The sequence below is a fragment of the Nannospalax galili genome, unplaced genomic scaffold, assembly GCF_000622305.1.
Source record: "Nannospalax galili isolate Female #2095 unplaced genomic scaffold, S.galili_v1.0 scaffold513, whole genome shotgun sequence".
Taxonomy (NCBI): domain Eukaryota; kingdom Metazoa; phylum Chordata; class Mammalia; order Rodentia; family Spalacidae; genus Nannospalax; species Nannospalax galili.
In genome coordinates, this window is record NW_008334861.1 from 1,986,092 (window position 1) to 2,008,276 (window position 22,185).

General features: G+C 37.5%; 1 protein-coding gene across 2 annotated transcripts in view; it reads right to left on the minus strand.

The window, feature by feature from the left end:
* The window catches only part of Gabra3 (gamma-aminobutyric acid type A receptor alpha3 subunit), a 225,990-nt gene that overhangs the window by 60,258 nt on the left and 143,547 nt on the right, over nucleotides 1-22,185 (minus strand). For both annotated transcript variants that reach the window (XM_008829498.2, XM_029561816.1), the window contains exon 5: nucleotides 14,079-14,299. In XM_008829498.2, coding sequence (XP_008827720.1) covers nucleotides 14,079-14,299 — 221 coding nt within the window. The remainder of the gene's footprint in view (nucleotides 1-14,078; nucleotides 14,300-22,185) is intronic.

Consider the following 22,185-nt stretch of genomic DNA (forward strand, 5'->3'; position numbering starts at 1 on the left):
TTAATTCACCTCCCCGACGCCCCAGAACTGTAAAGAATAGAGAGAGAGAGAGAGAGAGAGAGAGAGAGAGAGAGAGAGAGAGAGAAAAGGCTAAGGTTTAGCATACCACATTAATGTATTTCCAAAAACTCCAAGATAGGAGTGTCATTAAACATTTCCCACAGCATAAGAAGCTTGCACATTAAATAGAAGACACATGCGTCAGAATCTCAAAGTGAGGAAGGGGATAGAGTTAGGGAGAAAATAATGGACTGACTGAGGCCGTTTGAAACATTTATTCCAGTGATTATGCTAGGCCACATCACTAAGCTAAGAATCCCTGTTTCTGACTTTAAAGCCACTATGTAAATAGTTTCTTTTCTACTCATTTGGAATTAAGACAAACTGATGAACTGTGTACTTGGTGTCCTTGTTGTATCCTGACTGGAAATTCAGTTCCAAACTGAGCACACCTATCCGGGTAGTAAAACACCATTTACACATCATGCTGTGCTTTGCATTTTTAGGATTATAGGGTTGACACATATATTGTATCTCTTACACTAGATTGAATACCATATGTAAGTTGGTCAATTTTAGATCGGAATACACTCAAGAGCATTAGCACGATGAGAAAAATACCCAACTGAGAAGCTATAGAATCTGTTAGTCCGAGCCTGCTATGATCTGTTTTTGTCCTCTTGATATTCATATGTTGAAAGTTAATACCCCATGAGATAGTGTTCAGTGGTGGGACTTTTCAGAGGTGATTAGGTCATGCGGACTCTGCTGTCATGAACAAAATTAGAGCCCTTATAAAACAGGGCTGAAAGAGCTTTGTTGGTACCTGCAGTCAGGTAAGGACACAGCAAGAAGGCATCATGTTTGAAGTAGAGAGCTCGGTCAGACAATGAATCTGCTGGAGCATTGATCATGATTTCTAAGTCTCCATAACTTTGAACAATAAATTTGGCTGCCTATACATTATCCACAGTAACATATTCTGCTTTAGCTGAGCCAATTAAGACTGTGTTCCTTTGCCCTTGGCACAGGAAAGGGATCATCTGGAAGATGAGGTTCTGGTCCTCATGTCTTTTGGGGGGAAGGATTTGAGACAAGGTCTCCCTGTAGCCCCAGCTGGCCTGGAACTCACTATGTAGACCAGGCTAGCCCTCATCTCACAGATTTCTGCCTGCCTCTGCCTGCCTCTGCCTTCCAAGTGCTGGGATTAAAGGCGTGAGCCATGAGGCCTTGGTCCTCAAGTCTTGTTAATGGTTCTGTACTTACTAAGACACTTATCCACTTCCGTGCCTTCCTTGTAACTGCAACCTGTAGCATTCATTTTGCAGCATGCTGCGGAGCTAGCCACAGCATTTGATACCTTAAAATGTGCATGAGTAATTTATTTACATCGATTTGTTTAAACTGTAGAATTAAGATGAATAAAAATGGATCGACTAGGTCTTAACTGCTCTACTGGAAAAAAAATTAAATGTTTCCCAGAATTTTGTTAAATGGAGATAGAAACTAAGAAACCCTAGAGAAAATTAAAGTATAAAATGTGCCGGAATGACTAAAGGCCATTGGATGTGTTTGTATGCACTGGCTGTTCAGTGAGGCTCCAGACCTGCAGAGTAGGTAATTACCAGTACCTAGCATAGGAGGTCATAGTTACAAATTCACAGGTTATGACGGTCTTTGGAGTTTGAGATGAGCCCCACTGTAGACAATCTGTTAAGCAGGCCTTTAGGAAGTAGTAAAATCTGTTTTTCACTGGGAGGAATGTTCATTCTAAAATCCAGAGGGCAGAAAATACTGTTTCAAAATCAGTTAAGTTGCCAGGCAGACTAATTCTGTAATCATGGAGTGAAGGGCAGGACCTGGGATTTATGGTGAAAAAGAAAGGAGAGTAAATCACTAACAGCCATTATCAGTACACGATGAGTCACTTGAAATATACCCCCCCACAACACCCAAACCAAGCTGCGCATTAGTCACCACAATCCCAGTTGTCTGCAGACTAACCATTAAATCCTCAAGCTGGAGACAAGAGGCTCAGTGCATGGGCAGGAAGGCCATCACCTTATCACTGATTGGAGCCTTCGGAGGGAACACATGAGTTCAACAATTACCTCAGAGGCATAACTCCATCCACATTTTCTCACATTCCCACTTTTCCTCATTCTCCACCCATCTGCAAATTCTTCTGATTTCACAAAAGATCTCATTGTCCGGGTTTCTTCCCTACCTCAATGTCTTTTCTTCTTTCTCTGTAATACATATCAATCCTTCAAATCTTTGCCGAAATATTACCTCTCCCAGCCAGGTGTGGTGGCACATCCTTTTGATCCCAGCACTCAGGAGGCATAGGCAAGCAGATCTCTGTCAGATCGAGGCCAGCCTGATCTAGGTAGCCAGTTACAGGCCAGCTAGAGCTACAGGGAGACCATGTCTCAAAACAAAAATGGAAGGAAGAAAGGGAGGGAAGGGGTGGGGAGGGAAGGGAAGGGAAAGGAAAAAAATCACCTCTCCCTTGAAATCTGTCAATGTCCTACAGACATGGTTTCCTCCAAGTGACAGAAATCCCAGAGCACTTTGTACAAATACCATAATCCTTAACACATAGGATTCTCAGTATCTGTATGGGTGGCTGCTGCACAGGGCTGCGAACACCCTGAAAGATGGATTTCTGGTCATTATAGTATTCCCATCCCTAGGACAGTGGTTTGACATATAGAAACGGTTGATAGATATTTCTTGAGCTAATCAACATGTCTGTGAGACAGATAGAAGAGAGCTTTCCGTACCATTTTCCAAAGGAAGAAAGTGAAACCAATAGAGCAAATACCTTTTCTACGGTTATATTGCTAAACTGTGCAAGAGTTGGGACTCGCACTCAGAGCTCCTGATTCCTAATTTAATGTTCATTCCCCTTCACCACAGGTTCTCCACTGTCAAGGGTGCCGTTTAAATATAGCTGTGTTCCTTGGAACAAGACAGGCCCCTCTGCAGACCTGCAACCCCCTGCCATCACCCACATGCATCTTAAAATGATCTTTTCAGCAGATTCAATCTGCCTAGAGAGAGCATTTTCTTGCTTTTAAGAAAAATGGCAGTCTTTATTGTTTCAAGACCCAGATTCCTACTTAGAACTATCAAAAATCAAACAAATATGAAGGGAACTCCCAAGAAGGATTTCCTATTCTCCAGCTCCAGTTCAAATTCTTATTTCCCTGTACAATTATCCATATCTAAGCCCAGTTTCCCAAATCTTCAGTGAATCCTCTAATTTTTAGCACCTAGTTTTCCTGTTTTGTGAAACTTCCTTTACACCTTAGAGTTCAGTGAGTGGTCTACCCTCTTTCCTTGTAGGGTGTTAGCTCTTGGAGGGCAGGAGTTGATGTCACTATATTGAACAGATAGCATAATTTGTGACTGACTTTAGACTTAGATTATTTCTTCCTTTTTCCTCATTCCAAGGTTTCTCAGAGTTGCAAATGATGGACTCTATCTCTTTTGTGCTCTTACTGCTGTTCATCAGAGTGAGGCTCTGTGAGCTGGATGCTAGCTCAGTGTATAAGGAATCCCCTAGAGCAAAAATCATTACAAAAAAGGACGCGATGAAAGAAAGCTACCAATGCTTGGCTGGTCTGATTATATTGAATCCTACACTATTAAAAATCCTGCCCAAATGCTTTCCCTGGTTCCCGATCATTTCAGAGGCACTCTCTGTAATGAAAACTCAAGTGCAAACTATTTGCATCTAAACTAAGAAGAGAGGACCATTATTTTTAAAGTTTAGAGGAAAGAATTCCTGGTATAACGCAAAATTTAACCTTCAAATAATTGATCTTTGAGATATCTCAAGAGCAGTAGCAAAACTAACCCAATTGCATAATCAAAAAATAAAGCAAGGGGTCATAATAACAATATGATAGATGCCCTCTCTTTATTGGTACAAAACATCACTTTCCTCCTGATGACTCAGCATGGAAAACGTAGAGACCATTTCCTTTGTTTTTCAGCTAAATATAGCATACTATTACTGGGTAGCTTAACACATGAAAGAAACTTTGTACAATATATTCCATTTTACAAACCACCACTGTGTGAAAGCTCTCCTGGTTTCCAGAACTGCATTTTCAAATGTAGTTCATGGCGTTCACATCATACTCATTATTTAAAAGTGGGACTTAAGCATCCCTGCATTTCAGGAAGTGGTGCAGTATAGTCAGAGAAAAGATTATAGGGGTGGAAAGACTGTAAGAGCCAGAGGACCAGGACACCTGCTGCTAGATTGTATCTTCTAGACATGACAGGGAAGCTATCGTCATAAAAATCTCAAGAATATGGTTGCCTAAACAAGACCTGCACAATAACAATACCACCTGACATGCACAGGGAAAATTTCATAAGTTTGCACCTCTAGATGAAGAGCTACAGATAATCAATGACTTCTCAGAGATGAGCTCCCTGAGAGGTTATCCGATCCCCAGTAGTCATCCATAAACACATGTACACATGAGCACCACTAAATGAACTTAGTATATTATATATTATATATAATGTAATAGATATAGCATGTCTAATATATATGTATGCACATATCAACAATAATCAAAGAAGAGATCAGGAAGTTGAGAGGAAGTGGGGGTGATATGGGAGGAAGTAATTGGAGGGGCAGAATAAATGAGACAGATACCTATAAAGCACTCAGTACAATGTTTGACATATTGCAAATTGTCAAGAAACGTACATTTCCTAACCTTCCCCGTTTCTCACCAAAATATTTAGTTCTTCTTAAATGTTTAAAAGTTTTGCTTTGTTATCGTTATTAATAGAACCACAGTCTATTCAGTACCAAGGAAAAGTATATCACAGATATTGTGGATGTTTCTTTTTCAATATTCAGACTCTAACTTCTATAGTAAAACCTCTCTCATTATGGCTTTCTTTACCACTCTTAGTATCCACTACTTTTGCTCAAGGCCTCATGATTCCTTACTCTAGGAAATGCTCCATTAATTGGTACCCTTGATCCATCAAGACTGCACCCATATGTTTTAATATGAAAAGCAAACTTCAAGTTGTCCAAGACTGTGTTTTCTTGTCTTTTGAGCACAGAGCAATGTTTCCTTTCCAAGCTTGCCTTGGTATTAAGGCATGTATACATAATCTAATTCTAATCAAAGAAAGGCTGGTAGAAATGAATGTGTCGTCACCTCCTACGGACCATGCTCTGTGCTCTTTACTCTTTGATCCAGACAATCCCAGTGGTACTAGAAATTAGGTGTTTAATATGGAAGAGCTACCAGATGAGAGGACATCGGGTCCCTGAGCACATAACTTGTAAATGAGCCACCTGTCAATGAAGAATATCTACTTTGAACTTGAAAGAGCAAGAAGTACATTTCCATCCCATTGATTACATCTGAACTTTTATGATCTTTGAGCTCAGCAGTTTGTGTTAGCACAAAAGTTCTCATCGTGTCTCTCTCTTTTATTTCCTTTCTCTTTTATTTTTATTTTTTGATTATTTAAAAGACAGTGTCTCACTATGGAGCCAAGGCTCATCTTGAAGTCCTGATTCTCCTACCTCAGCCTGCCAAGTACTGGGACTGGAGGAATATGCCAGCATGTCCACCATTTCATTTACTTAAAAACAATAATACTTCCACGTAATTACAGGATAAAAATATTCTATATCACTTACACATATCATCCCTCATTCTTCATGCAAAAATCCTTCAAAATTCGAACATCATTTGACAGCCATTATCCATTTTTCACATATTTTAATACTTTGATGTTCCTAGGGGACTTCTTTGGTTACAGGAACCACTCATAAAGCATCCTGAAGTACAGCAGCCTGTAATCAGGCATCAAGCACCATCAGCACTACTTATTGAACACTGCATATCCAGGGTTCTTCAAAATTTTATCTAAAGGGATAAATGTAGTTTGAAGCCATGGAACACTGTATTTACTGATTAATGACATCATTTGGGGAAGCTCATTTTTGTTTCTCAAACTTCACCTTCTATATCAGTTCTATAGGTATAATAAATACAGGTGTTATGTGCATATATTGAATACTCAGTGCTAAGATGGAAGATACTGTACATAAGGGCCTGGCACATAGTAGGCACTCAATATACAGAAATTATCTATGTTATTAGGTGACTACTTTGGAGCTTTCTGGTTAAGCACCTCTTCATCAGCTTTGCCTTCTTTCTCTATGTCTTGTTCACTGGTTTTATTCTTTCCTGTGCAATCCACTTTTCAATGTGCCACCATACTTTTTATGTCAACATGGCCTGTAGGTGCCTTTCTCCCAACCAGGTCACTTTTTTACACTGTTCTCTGGTGCAGTTGCCCTGACCTTTAATGTATCATCATTACCTCATTCCATTATGCCACAGGGCTACACACCTGATAGACACTTTATGTAATATTTCCTCCTTGTCTCTGAATCTAATTTGCTTCTACACATCTTTTAGGCCTAAGTTGAAAAGTGTATCTCCTGGGATTTATTGTGGATGTCACCCATAGGCTCATTTAGTTGTCCCCGCTACATGCTTACAAAGGACCCTCTATTTCTTCTACCATGTGTCACAAGAGACATGCAGCTTTCTTATGGGTGATGTCAACTTGTGAATACAAATCTTTCTGCATGCTATTTTCTCTGCTTAGAATATTCTATACCACAGTACCATCCCCCATCTATTTGATACTTTTCTACATTTCTTTCAATATTAAAGAGGCAAGATACGAATCATCTCCTGCCGTTTTTCTTGATGTGCCTGTATTGTTCTGTTTCATCCTTATCCCGTGATTCCATGACATTTTATAATCTCCCTATTAAAGGATTTTATATTATTCTACATGCTTCCTTAAATACAAGATTATGAAGTATTTAAGACCTAAACTGTGTCTTTCTTATCTCTGTGGCTTGGTACATATCCCAGAGTCTTAAACATGCTAAGTGCATGTAAATGTGTTGGAGAAATGATTTGATGGTATGAAGTCTAGTTAAATTTAATGAACAAATTTCCTGCTATTCAGAAAATCAAGAATGTTCTCATTATATTATCTTTATGAAATAGTTAATGTCTGACAGGTATAATGAACATTTCATATTTATCCTTATCTTCATCAATAAGCACTGTATCTATAGAGAAAAAGTTCACTATATATTAAAACCTGGATAATTTGAAATATTTCATAAATATGTATGTTATCTTGGGCTGGTTCTGGGAAACTTCTAGGTACTTTTTCAGTTTTAATGTGTGCCGCTGAGGTAAGCAGCAGGTAATGGGGCTTAGCCTGCAATTTCATGGGTGTCCTGAAGTTTCAAGATGAGGTAAGGCAAAATTCCCCTAACTGTCCCAATTATATACTCATGAAATACATGGTTACATTTTTCTAGGTTGCTAGTCTTTGTAGCTTTATTAATGAGCATCACAATAATAATAACAGTCCTAACAGAATAAGTCTTGCTGAGAAATTCTAAATGTTCTGCAGGCCTTACTTTATCCAATTTATACGTTCTATGTTGCTGCAAGGCAAGCAGCAGCTAGTGTTATTAAATGAGGGACTAAAGAAAGGAAACAGCTTGTGACTTGCAAAGGTCACTAGATGAATCACTTGTGGAGTTATAAAAAGAGCCAAGATTTTATCCTGGAGTTTTGAGCCTCGCTCCCATTCCAGACCCACCCTCCAGGATCTAAGGTGTATGCTCTACTGTGCCACGAAAACAATGGTTTCATCAAGCCTCTGTGCTTCTACCGTTTCTCTCTACTATACTTCAAAATAAGCATAAGGGCATTTCACCTACACTCCTAATCATCCAACTTCACTGTCTTGTCCACTTCAGAATAGTACAGAGAGCTCAATACTTATCATCTTCCTATTCATTCAGCTCTATTTTCCGGTGACTAATCATTTGCTCTGCTTCACCCAAAACTCTAATATATCCTCTAATCTTCCTGGGTTTTTTGTTAACAAAGTTTTCTTTATTAAATATGTTCTACAAGACTGGAGAAATGGCTCACCAGTTAAGAGCACTGGCTGGTCTTATAGAGGACCCCGTTTGATTTCCAGCACCCATATGGCAGCTAACAACTGTCAGTAACTCCAGTTCTAGGGGAACCAATGCTGACTTCTGACTTCCATGGGCATTGTATGACACAGGGTCACTTACATGCATGCAGGCAATATACCCATACACATAAAATAAAAATAACAAATATTTAAAATGATGTACAGTATTAAAAACATATACACAATTTTCATTAACTGACTTTACATTCAATATATTTCTATGTGAAACTTAGCACTATTGGACTTAAAGCTGTTATTCTATTTTGCTGTCTTTAAGTAATAGTGATTTGTCCAATGAAAAACCAACATCAAAACAGCCACATTTAAGGGGAAAAACAACCAAAAAAGCCTAAGTCCACTTCCTTTGTCCCTTTATATTTTTATATTTCATTTATGTGTGTGTGTATTTTTGTGTCTGTATGTGTGTGTGTGTGTTTCTCTGTGGTGTGTGTGTGTGTGTGTGTGTGTGTGTGTGTGTGTGTGTCTTTATATTTATTTCTAAAACGGAGGCCAGAAGAGGGTGTTGGATCCCTTTGATCAGGAATTACAGGTGATTGTATGTCACCAGATATTGGTACTGGGAACAAATTTGGGTCCTCTGGAAGGAAAAGCAGCAAGTACTCATAAGTACTGAGCCATCTCTCCAGACCCCCCTCCTTTTTTTTCTTTTACTGCTCAGTCTCCTCTACTGTGCTTTGATTCATTCTTTATTCTTTCTCCTCTATTATTCAACATAGATTAATCTAACAGACATAACAAGACCAGCTGATAAATACACAAAAGAAAGAAATAATTTAAAACGGGCTCTATTTTGGCCCAGAATTTTAAAGTTTTTGTTATGTCATAGCAGGGAGTACATAGCAGAACAGCTCCCACCATTTCAGCCAAGAAGTAGGTAGAGAGGGGTACAAAGAGATAAAGATATAGAGAGACAGAGAGAATAAATCTCTGTCCTAGCAAGTTCCCTCCTTATTCTTTAATTTCATTCAGGGCATGTTTTCTCATCTTAGTTCATTCTTTCTGGAAATAATCCCCATACACAGACATGTGCTTTATTACTCTCCTCGGTGCTTCTCAATCCAATCAAGTTGATAGTCATAATTAATTATCATAAGTCCATCTCTTGTCAACTTTGAAACCCATCACATCTCCTCAAATACAAATAATGCCAAGGTCACAATTCTACCTAATGTGATACATCAGATTTTTTCCTACAATTTCAGCATTGCTCAAAAGTCCCAAGTCTCTACTGACATTCAAGGCAAACTCCTAGGTGTGATCGCCTGTAAAATACAAAAAAAAAAATCACTTCCTTACAAAATACGATGATACATATTAAACATTCCTATTCACAAATAGTAAGAATAACATTACAGACAGGAGAGACTGGATGAATGAATGACCAAACCCAGCAGAAAAAAAATCGTTTAATTCTGTAGCTCCAAGTACAGAATCGCTGAGCCACAGAGATCTCTGGCAGCCCTGGCCCCTATGGCCTTTCTCGTTGAATCTTACTGACCTTTCTTGGGCTGGCGTAGTCACAGCAGATACTACATGTTCTTGATATCGCTAACTTCATGACGTTTCAACTGTATTTCAGCTTCATGCTAACACCTTCACACACTTACCTTTCAGGGATTGCTCCTGGGGATTCTGACCCTGCTGCATATCTCCTGGTCTCCCTGCCTTTCCTTTGAAATCTGGGAAGAGGCCTCCAAATCACACAGCACTTACACTCTAGGTACGTACAGAACTAGGATCAAATCCATAATACTAAGGTCTGCTGCCAGCTTGAGCAGCAGCGGAAATCACTTCAACCACTGCAGCAGCATATTCAGAGAGCCTAGATGGTTGAATGCAGGGAAAGGGACATATTTCATTAGGGGGCCCTGTGACAGAAGAGCCCTGGATTTCTCGTCTCCCAACAAATTTTGGTTTTATTTTTTTTTCCAAGTAAGTTTACGCCTTATACGTTTTAGCCTATGCTGACTGGGCCCAGGCAATTCCTGAGATGTTCTCAAGAAATCTTTCCTGTTATCCTGTTGAAGAGCTTGTGACTTCTTTTTAGTAGGTCTAATCTCTTCAGTAACCGCACCTTCCTTGGCCCCAATGTTACCCAAAGTTCATTTCTGGTTAAAATGTAATTTTTTCATACCCATCTTGTGTGAAATTTGCTCCCAATTCTCACCATAAATCTAGACAAGAGGAGCTGGCAATATCCATGCCAGGGTCTGACTATCAGACTGCCTTGAAATTTCCTCTCCCAGACTAATTAGTCTATTATCTCTTTTTTTTTTGGTTTTTGTCTTTTGGGGACAGGGTCTCCCTACAGCCCCAGCTGTCCTGGAACTCACTATGTAGACCAGGATGGCCTTGAACTCCAGAGATCCACCTGCCTCTGCCTCCCAAGTGCTGGGACTACAGGAGTGCACCTCCATACCCAGCTAGTCTACTATTTTTAAACTCAGCTTTTCATAAAGTCTTAGGATCAAAAGTATTTTTTCCAGAAGTCAAACACGTATGAACACTGTTATAATTCGCAATGAAATCCTTTTTTCCACATGATGTCTCATGAGGATGGTCTTTACTATCCCCACATCTACTTGCTTCCTGGTTTTTCAAGCTCCCACCAGAGCTGCATATTAAGTTGGGCACATAACATTCTAAGCTCTCTTTAGCCCACTTCTCTAAACTTTTCCAAATTGCTTTTCTGTAGACTAGTTCCAAAGGTTTAAGACTCACATGGACAAGTTTACTCACAGCCTCTCTGACTTTTCCTTCTTGGGCTCCTCCATAGGTTCCTCATTATCTCATTATCTCTGTCAGTCTTAATGATAGTATAACTTCCTGGCTGGATACACAGCATGATTCATTCACACTCTTCACCATTTTAAGGGGTGTTCATTTCTAATCTCAATTTGTTACAACAGTCTAAAAATTCCACAATTTGTATCTCTAGTTTTATCTTTCTCCTGATCTTAAGATTTTATAGCCAAACGTTATTAGAGCTCTACCTGTGTGACATATAATCTTATTAAGCATATGTTGTTCAAAATTAAAATTTCAGACTTACCTAAATTTTCTCTAAGTTCCAAACAGTTCACTTAATTTGTAGCATCATAGTCAGATTTCATTAGGTTACCTACAACCTTGACAACTTCTGTTCTTTGTTACTGTCAACTTGTCTGCATTTGCTGCTTATTTCTTCAGTGTGTCTCCCCTGCTCCACCTCAGTCCACTGTTTTGCATTTTAGAACTTTATTTCTCATCAAGATTTCAGCTGTCTGCTAAACATTTTATCTAATTCTAATCCTGTTTCTTTTCAATACATTCTTTATGTACTAACTAGGTTGTCAAATAGAAAACTAATCACTTCATTCTCTTACTTAAAATGTCTTCCACTCCTTGTAAGTGTTTACTTAGTTCTCTGTGTATGCTGTCCTTCATTTCTTCTCCTTGTGTCTACATATAATTTTCATGAGTACATTCTTCATATATGGTAATATAAAACTGCAAAAATCCAAGCAATCAAGAACTTTGGTGTTGCCTTATTAAAGAATTGTATGTTCAACCTGACCCACAAGACTGAGTTTGATGACTCTCCACTACCTTCTCACAACTGCATAGATCTTTGGCATTTCAGTTATAATATTAATATTATTATTGTAATTATCTAATTAGTCTTTCCCCCTATTATACTGTGAAAACAGAGAGATTATCTCACTTGCACATACCCACAACTTATTCCAGATCCATGCATGTATTAACTCAGTAGTGCTTCCTTACCCACAGTTTCGTTCAAGAATATATATATATATATATGTTGTATAACCAAATATTTGGTGATTGAACAAACACTTATCTATCATTCATTTAAAGCTGCCTTCCAGTAGAGCATGGGCGCTCATCTCTGGCTATACTACTGAAGGTGCTAGTTAAGCTCAGTGCATCACAAAGCAAAAACAAAACAAAAAGACATGAAAGTGGGAGGAAAATTCGTAAGGATAGAGGGCTTAATTGGGATATGATGGGAACGAGAGAGAGAGAGAGAGAGAGAGAGAGAGAGAGAGAGAGAGAACAAAATGCATGATATACATGAATGAACTCATCAAAGAATAAGTTTAATTATAAAACAGAATGTATCTTCACCTATATCAACGTGTCTCTATATTTTTTGCCCATATACTATATGCTCCTTAACAATTTCCCTTGTTGCTTTAGGATACACTACTGTCTAAGCTCATTTCACATCATCTTTCCACACTATCTTCTCAACTTTTCCACTCTTTCTATCCTCACATTCTCTTTCTTTCATCATCTCTCTGAGATAAACATATATATATATATATATAAAATCTTTTCTATGCCCTACTTCTTGCTTCTATATTCCTTTCCTCTTTTATTCAGCCTTTATCCCCCACTCCGTTCTTTTCTTCTATGTCTCTTATCTCCATCACTATTCAACTTTTTTCTCAAGTTCTCATTTGTTAGCCTGATGTCATTCCTGTCTGTCTCACAAATTCCAATAGGAATGACATCAGTAAATAACTAATTTGAAATACTGAGGGACTGTCCTAGTCTGTTCTTCATTGCTGTAACAAAACACTCTGACCAGTACCAACTTGGGGAGGAAAGGGTTTATTTGTCTTACATCTCCCAGGTCACAGTTCATGAGGGAGCCCAAGGTAGGAACTCAGGGCAGGAACCTGGAAGCAGGAGATGGAGCACAGGCCTGGAGGAATGCTGCTTACTGGCTTGTTCCCCTGGCCCCTGCTCAGCCTGCTTTCTTATGCAACACAGGCCCACCTGCCCAGGGGTGGCCCCACCCACAGTGGGCTGGGCCCTAATTCCCGAGTTGAGGTTCCCTCAACCCAGGTGTGTCAAGTTGACACTAAAGCTATCCAGCACAGGGACTAACTTACAGGCAAGCACAATTATTCACCATATATTCACCAGGCATGCATTGATCTTCTTGTACAAAATACATTGTACAAAATAATAAGCATACAAATTTGAAATAGACACAGAGCCTACATTGAAGCATTACATTTATCTGTTCAATACAGATTATCTCAGTCACTCAAAATCGCCACTCGTTAATGTAGGCAAAAGTTTCAGGAACTGAAAACTGAAAACAGAGAAGCAATCAAAAACACAAAAAGCAGGCATGAGAACCAAGAAAAGGTTTCAGTGTTTGAGCAGAGAATACTTTTACACTGGAAATGTTTCCAAAATTATTCTTTTTTACACCAAAATTCATTATCACCTAATAACTCAAATGGTAATCATAAGCATGAAATATATGAAGTTTTGATAGGTTTTATGCATTGGAAGGTAGAAAAGTATAAAATATAATCTAAGTTATTTGGGAAATTCACTCATATCAAATTTCTGCACCCCACGCAATGTGGTATAAAACGAATTTCAATTTTGTATGTTCTAGAAAATATCCATCAATATCTCTTGATTTTTACAACTCTGTACCATAGGTCTGTTTTATTGCTATAGTTAAACCTAGCACACTCAGATGAGTACATTGATTATGCTTCTGCAAATCTTTAAGTTTGTATACTTAAATGTCCTTGAACACATGAGTCTGTGTGTTAGCACACACAAGCCTTTGAATATGTACAACATAAACGTACATTTGTCCATGTCTCAAAATGTTAACATTTGTAACTATTTATATGTCAATATAGAATATGAATGTTTACACATGTTAAGAAATATGTATATATAATTTGTGTATAGAAATATATAAATTTGAAAGATATAATGCTCATATATACTATCCAACTACATTCTAAAACCCTATAACCTTGAAATAATATATATGAAATGATTGAAGTAATGTACATGTATTAATGAGCATATATATGTATGTATATATAAAATGATGAGCCTAAAAGAATTTTCAGTGCATATCCCAAAACCCTCTGCTCTCAGTACCACATCCATCTTCACTGCAGGCTGGGTGGTAGCGACCACTATCTTACCTCATTGTATAGAGAAGGGTCCCATTGTCTACCAGTCTGAGCAGTTTGTTGGGTGTGGTCATATTGTGAGCCACTGATTTCTTGCCATTGTGGAAGAAGGTATCAGGGGTCCAGATCTTGCTAGCCAGAAGATTGTTCAATGGAAGGATCTTCATGGGTCCATCAAATTTCAGTCTTTCATCGTGCCATGTCTGTCTAAAAAATACATCAATAGTATACTCCTAGAACAGAGAGAGAGAGAGAGAGAAAGAAAGAAATAGAGAGAAATAGAGAGAGAAACAGAGAAACACAGAATGATGAAAGGTCCACAGTGCCCTTCCAAATATTAGCGACTTGAAATATTTCCTCTGATGTAGAGGAGAAGTCTATTAAAAGTAGTTACTGATGAGTAAGGCAAATAATAAGCACTGAAAAAGATTGTCATCATTTAATCAATAAGTACACCATATCTGATGATACATATACCTAATATAATATTTTATTGAGGATGTCACTGCCAATCCTGCCCCACACATAATATAAGTTTCACACAAGACTCTGCCTTATGGGAAGGAAAACGATGCCTTCTCTGTACTGTGACATGTCTAATAAGAAATAAATCTTATCATTATTGCTTAATGATCTTATATGAACATCAAAGGTCATTACAACAATAACCATAAAAGCAAACCTTCTATTTAATACAAATTTCACCAGAGCCTCAAAGAAATATCTTTGAGAAGTTAGGTTGCTATCATCTTTAATGAGTAATTAAATCTTCCAGACAAATATGATGAAAAGAAAACAAAAAAGAAAAATGAGAAAATGAACAAAAAGTTTCTTAGTGAAATGGATAAAAGTAGTAATAAAAATGAAGAAAAATTTCAAATGCACTGTTAATCTAAACCAGTGAAAATATTAACTGTTCTCGGTTTGGGCAGTAGCCAAGTAATTGATTTGAGTACATGTTCTTGTAGGTACTAATTATAAAATCTTGAGTGTGTTTAATATTTGAAAAGACTGAGGAGTAACTGAAAGCAGACTGAAACGGTCAATAAATTTTCAAATGACAACAATGGGTCAAATTAAGAGGTTTATTTCTTTTTTGCCTTTGAGTATGTGCATGTTTGAGTGTATTCATGTGTATGCATGGATGGGCTTGTGGATGTCAGAAGATAATCTGAGGTGTTGGTCCTCAGATGTCTTCCAACTTTTGTTTGAGACAGGGTCTCTCATTGGCCTGGAACTTCACCAAGTAGGCCAGGCTAGCTGGCCAGTGATCTCCAGGGGTCAACCTGTGTCTGCCTCTCATCCAACATTCGTCTCATTGAAAATCCAACTGATGGAATTACAAGTATATACCATCACACTCAACTTTTTATGTGGGTTCAGCAGATCCAAACTCAGGTTTTCATGCTTGTGAGGCAAGATCCTTCCTAACTCAGCAAAAACCCCAAGTTTGTTTTTTTGTTGTTGCTGTTGTTTGGGGTTTTTTGTTGTTGTTTTTGTTGTTGTTGTTGTTGTTTTTCTTTCCTATGATCCACAAATTCAGAATTCTGCTGCCAAGTTGGCAGGAAATCTACAATATTAGGTATGCCATTCCTGAAAGGGAGACTGTCACAGAAGTGATGGTCCCCCAAATGTGGGTATATTCTCTGCTCCAAATCCTGGCTGACCACTGGCCTATTCACAAATTTGTAATCCAGCAAACAACAGGTAGAAATAAGAGAGTAGTCCTCAGCTAACTGAATGGGAATATGCTGGGTAACATTTGTGAGTTTGCTGCTGTTTGTACTGAAGCAATTTCTCAATCCATCACAGCTCAGCCAGGAAAAGTCTAAAGATTTATTATCTTAATTTATCACAGGAAAAGCTTAGACCAAGAACGTGGCCTGGAACTGCTGAGCAGTTTCAGAAAGCAAGAGACTCACTAAGATTATGAGTTCCCAAAACCAAATACTTGACTGACCATAAAAACTACACAAGGCACAGAGAAATTCAGACAGCCAGGTAAAGAACAAAATAGCAGCTGAAAGTGTATAAAAATTCAGTCCTCTAATGGCTCCTGATTACACTTTGAATAAACTGTTCCCGATAAGCTGTCCCTTGCTTTCCTATTTATAGGAAACACCAGTCATTCTATAAATTAAACTGTCTGCCTTTGTTCTTCCTCTGGCATGCCATTCATATCCGTACCTAAGAATGAGAAGATCCTATCATTTATTGTCTAAACTGAAAAACTTTGAAGAGGAAAGGAAGCTTCCTAAATAATCACCTAAGTGGGGGCGGGACACTGGTCTGATGTACATTTGATTATCTACCAATGAATGTACATTGTCTACTGGATTTAAAGCTTTTAAATGGAGAAATTAACATAAAAATAGGTCACAGTCTGGGGATATCACCACATTAACAGCCATAAAAACAGACACAAAACAATTATGAAAGGTCAACACTATAAATAAATGCTTGTTAAAAATAATAGCATAATGTACAACAAAATACCTGTGGAAATGATCAACTGATACAGCATATATTCAAATTAGATTCCCTGCAAGGATAGAGTTTAGAAAATATTTACAGTTAAAATGACAGAGTTTGGGGGGCTAGATAGATGGCTCAGGGGTTAAGAACACTGGTTGTTCTTGTAGAAGACCCAGGATCAAATCCCAGCACCCATATGGCAGCTAACAACTGTCCATAACTCCAGTTCCAGGGGATCAGGGGCCTCTTCTGTCCTCCGCAGGCATTGCACGACACGGGTGCACTTACCTACATGCAGGCAATACACTCATACACATAAAATAAAAATAACAAATAAAATATATTTTTTTAAATGACAGAGTTTGGAGCTGGAGAGATGGCTCGTGGTTAAGAACATTTGCTGCTCTTGCATAGGGCCTGGGTTTGGTTCCCAGCGCACACATTGCAGCTTCACAATTGCCTGTAATTCCAACTCCAGGGAATCTGATGCCCTCTTCTGGCCTCCATGGGCACTGCTTTCATGTGTACATTATGTATACACAGATGCACACATACACATGCAATTAAAAAATTAAATAATATGGGGCTGAAGAGATGGTTCAACAGATAAGAGTACCGGGTGCTTTTGCAGAGCAGATTTGATTCCCAGCACCCACCTGGTAGCTAACAACCCTCCTAAGTTCAGTTCCAGGGGATCTGATACCCTCTTCTTAGTTCCATGGGCATTTCACAACACAGGTGTACCTACCTACATGTAGGCAATACACTGATACACATAAAAAATAATAAAAAATATTGTTTAAAAACTTGTAAAAATTCAATAATATGTTTAAATGTTACAAAAATGATGGGGAGAAAGAAATAAAAAGATTTGAAAAAAAAATCTACATGAAATTGACCTTCTATAGAAGAGTCACCAGAAACAAATTTAATGGATAAAAGATAATAAAAGCCAAAAGACAATGGAAATCCTGAGAGAAAAATAACTGTTATTTCATAATTCTATAGTCATCAAGATTATTGTTGAAGAGCTGTGTCAACATAAAGATAGTTTTAGGTAAATACACTAAGACAGAGAATTTCATACTCATAGATCATTCTGACTCTAGATTTTCTTATGACTCTGCTACTCACAGCCTTCAGATCTCATTTGAAAGAACACCAAAGAGACATTCTTTGATCATCCTTCATAAACAAATAGTAAACCTTCTTCCCCTAACCATTTGTTATTTTTCTTCTTCCCAGCACTGACACCAATAATATGCATAATACATATTTTATATATAATATATATGTATATTATATATATTTAACCCTAACAAGATAGAAATTCCATTATAGTAGTGAGTTTTCCTGTTCATTGCTGTTGCTTTGGCACCTGAACCTCTACCTAATGTGAAGTAGATTCTGTACGGACGGTTTTGAACAGGTAAATAACTAAATGAATGTTCATGTAAAGGAATACTAAAAGAATATCTTCACATGAAAGCGAAAATAGTAGGAAAATGCAGCATAAATACTGGCTAAAAACTTAAAAATGGGTGTCTATTAAAGGCTAGGAAAATAAGGCAGAAAAATTTTACTAGAAAAATCTACATAGAAGGAGAAAAAGAGAAACATTTGAGTTAGTATATTCCTTTTATGACTTGGGAGAAGAATGAAGACATAAAATATTACATTATCAAGTGTACATGGTAGCATTTGCTGTATTTCATACAATGGATTTTGATTATATTTAGACCTCCTCCCCCATCTCTACCCTCGACTTTGTGTCTTGTATTTGCAAATGGAAAACCTTATAGGTAATCACTCAAGAATATAATTGTAAAAATGCAAAATACAAAAAATAGGAAAAAATTAGAATATATGTATATACACATACAGACACACACACACACACACATATATATATATATTCAATTTTATAGATGATAAGACAAGACAAAATAAAGAATAGAAAAATGTAGGGGTAAGCTTGATGACTGAGCGTGCATTGAGCATGCATGAAGCCCTGGGTCACATCCCCAGTACCAGCAGAAAATAATATATGAAATAGAAGAGTGTAAAGAACTATAAATAAAATTGAGTTTGAGGGTGATCGAAATAAAGATATAAAATACAGACATGACAGACTACGGGATAAACTATATTGCATGTATCAAAAACAGAATTGGAGCTGTAGAGATGACTCAGCGGTTCAGAGCACTGGCTGCTCTTGCAGAGGACTCGGGTTCGATTTCCAGCTCACACTGTGGTTAACAACTGTCCGTAACTCCAGTTCCAGGGGATCTGATGCCCTCTTCTGAGCTCTGTGGGCATTGCACAAGGGTGCACTTAGATACATGCAGGCAATACCTTCATACACATAAAATAAAAAATATATATATTTTTAAATTCAAAGCACATAAATAAAAAATTGAATTGCAAGGAGAAATCAACAAATGCATAGACTTTTAATAACTAAAATCTCAATCAAATTCATTATTTATACGATTAAAAATTAGAGTCTTATTGATAATTATGTGTTAACACATACTAAAATACACTCGAACTTTCACCAAAATGGCAGTATGTTAGGACATAAGACAAGTCTCAAGAAACATAAAAGGGATTTCATATCCTAAAGATCATCTTCATTCAACATGAGGCATTCAGTTGAGAACAACAACAAAAAACATTACTCATGAATACTGAAAGATATACTGCAAAACTTCAACAAACAAGGAAAAAAAGACAGAAAAAATAAGATAACAGAAGGATACTTAGCACTGAACAAAAGAATGTTTACATATGAAGTCCTGTTTTCATCTCCTACAGTGGTACTTGGGGTGAAATCAGTATCTATAAAAAGAAGACAGTCGTGAGAAAAAAAAATCAGTGGGCTAATCCACATGGAGAATCCAGAAGGGCCGCAGAGCACTCCCAAGAAAAGTAAAGAAAGGGACAAGGGAGATAAGAGCAAAAATCAGATTTAAGGCAAAAGAAATACAAGAAGTCATTACTTTTGAAACACTAACGACAATTTTAAAACTGCTCATAAATTTAATGACGGTAAAGGCATAAAGGTAGAAACAGCTGTGGAAAGAAAACAGAAGAATTACAAAGAACACAGATTGTATGGAATTAAAATCAGACCTGATTTGAGCATTGTACACTGTGTGTTTCTATGCAGTTATCATACTGTGACCCGTATGTACATTAAAATAATAATTAAATAGAAAACAAAAACACACAGTTGACAGAGAAGTCAGGTAAGGGTTTCTTTTTATTGGACATGCCAGAAATGATGGGGAATTGGATCTGAGACAGGAGGAAACAGTTGAATTCAAGAAAGTCTAAGAATATGGCTTATGCATAAAATAATAGCAAAAACACACCAAGAGATGTATAAAAATACTTATAAAGTAATTTTTAATGTATAAAATATCAGCAGCAAGCTTGTTTCAAAAATGCAAAATCGGGCTGGAGATATGCAGTTAAGAGCTCTGGCTGCTCTTACAGAGGACCCAGGTTCATTTCCTAGCAACCACATGGCAACTGTCCATAACTCCAGTTCCAGGGGATCTGACACCTTCTTCTGACATTTGTGGGCACTGTACGACATGGGTGCACTAACATACATGCATGCAAAACACTCATATATGTAAAATAATGTTTAAAATGAAATGTAATTATACCTCTTGATGTAATTAGGCACATAGAGGAGAAAAATTCATCTTAACAGAGGTCAAAAGCGGAATTGCACATTTTCAATGACATTCATAAATAAACACACAGGCTTTAGGAAAGAATGGAAGGCAGAGTGGATATTGGTGATATTCATATAGATTTTCTAGGAAATCTCATGATATTTTTCCTTATGAACCTCACTTTTTCAAATTAAGAATTAAACCCGAAATTTGCATTATCTTTTGAACCTAGAATCAGTCTAATGACCTAGGAACTCTTAGTCAACTTCATGTGCATGTGAACGCACAAGCATGTCTCAGAGAAAACTTCAATTCAAAAATGGCAACACAGAGGTTGACAAGATGACTCATAGAGTAAAGGAACGTGCCACCAAGCCTGATGACCTGAGTTTGAAGCTTGGAACCCACATGGTGGAAGGAGAGAGCTGACTCCTGCAAGCTGTCTTCTGATCTCTACACATAAACCTTACTACGTGTGTATCTCCTCCCCACATACACAAAAATAAGTAAGTATAAGAAATATATTTTAGGTGACCACATGAGGAAACTGGATTTCTGTGGAGTTTGGATATAGAGGTGGTCACTAAACAAGTATAAAATGTTTGAACCCACCTCAGTGCACACAAACGATGGAATGGATGAATGGCTGAAAAATATAAGTATTTAGAGCAGTGAAATGAATTAGAATTAAAGGCATCAAAAAGAATAGCTTTTGATATGCAGAACAAAGTACTTCACCTGAATTTGTAATGGCTATTTTATTTATTTATTTATTTATTTATTTATTTATTTAAGAATTGGTCTCCCTATTGCCCCAGCTGTCCTAGATTCAGAATGCAGACCAGGATGGCCTTGGTCGCACAGAGATCTGCTTGCCTCTTCCTCCCAAGTACTGGGATTAAAGTCACATGCCACCACACCCAGGTTGATAATGGTTATTTATAAAAATAAGAACTTATCGTCAAGTTCTGGGACACAATCAAGGGCTGTAGCAATAGTCTATGTAATTTGGCGAGTCTTGGACTACACTGACCTACAACTCAAAAGATTTTCCTTGCCTGGCAGTGTGTTTTTTGTTATATAGCCTTCAGCTACACACATACACACACGTATAATGTGTATTTTTCAATAGGCTTATGAAATAATACATTTCCATTTGGTTTTTCTCACTCTATGCCCCTGTATAGTCCTTCCTCCTTCCTCTGCAGTCAGAGTACTCCGTTTCCGCCCATTTTCCCCTTGATAACTATACTCCCCTCTCAAGCTCCTTCTTCCCCTCTCTCCCCGTCAGTCCTTTCTACTTTCTTGATTCTTATGTTTTCAGGATATATACTCACATCTAAAGAATTGGAACTAGGATCCACAAATGAGAGAGAATATGAATTGCTTATTTTCCTGGGTCTGAATTACCTCATCATGTATGAAATTTTCAAAAAATTGAAAAATTAAAAATATAAGGTCCACAGAAGTGGCCCAAATAAAAGAAATTTATCACATCAAAAAATATTCTGTATTTTAAAAAACATTCCCATTGGAAACTGCTTTGCAGACTCTCGCAGCTGATACACACAGCCGCCCCAGTGACATGTGGTTGTATTTAACTCAAAAGAGCTTTGAACCAAAGTCAAGCTGAGCCTGTGGGGAGATCAAAGTCATTAAGCAAAAGTATTTTATAAATTGTGAGCTTTGGTGAAGAAACAAAACTCATCTAAACTGAAGCCAAGGGGAGTGTTATGTTCTGACTGATGTCCAAAGTAAAGATGGTTGTTTCCCTTGTGTGTTGTTTGGGCTCCTCTTTATTAAAGTCTGCAATTTCAAATGAAACAAGGAACTTTCCCGTTAATCTACTTAATCAGTTTTTAAAGTTAGGCTATGTGTATCTCATATATGTATGTGCATCATATATGTAGATATGCATCACATATATGTATGCATCATATATGTGCATCATTCAT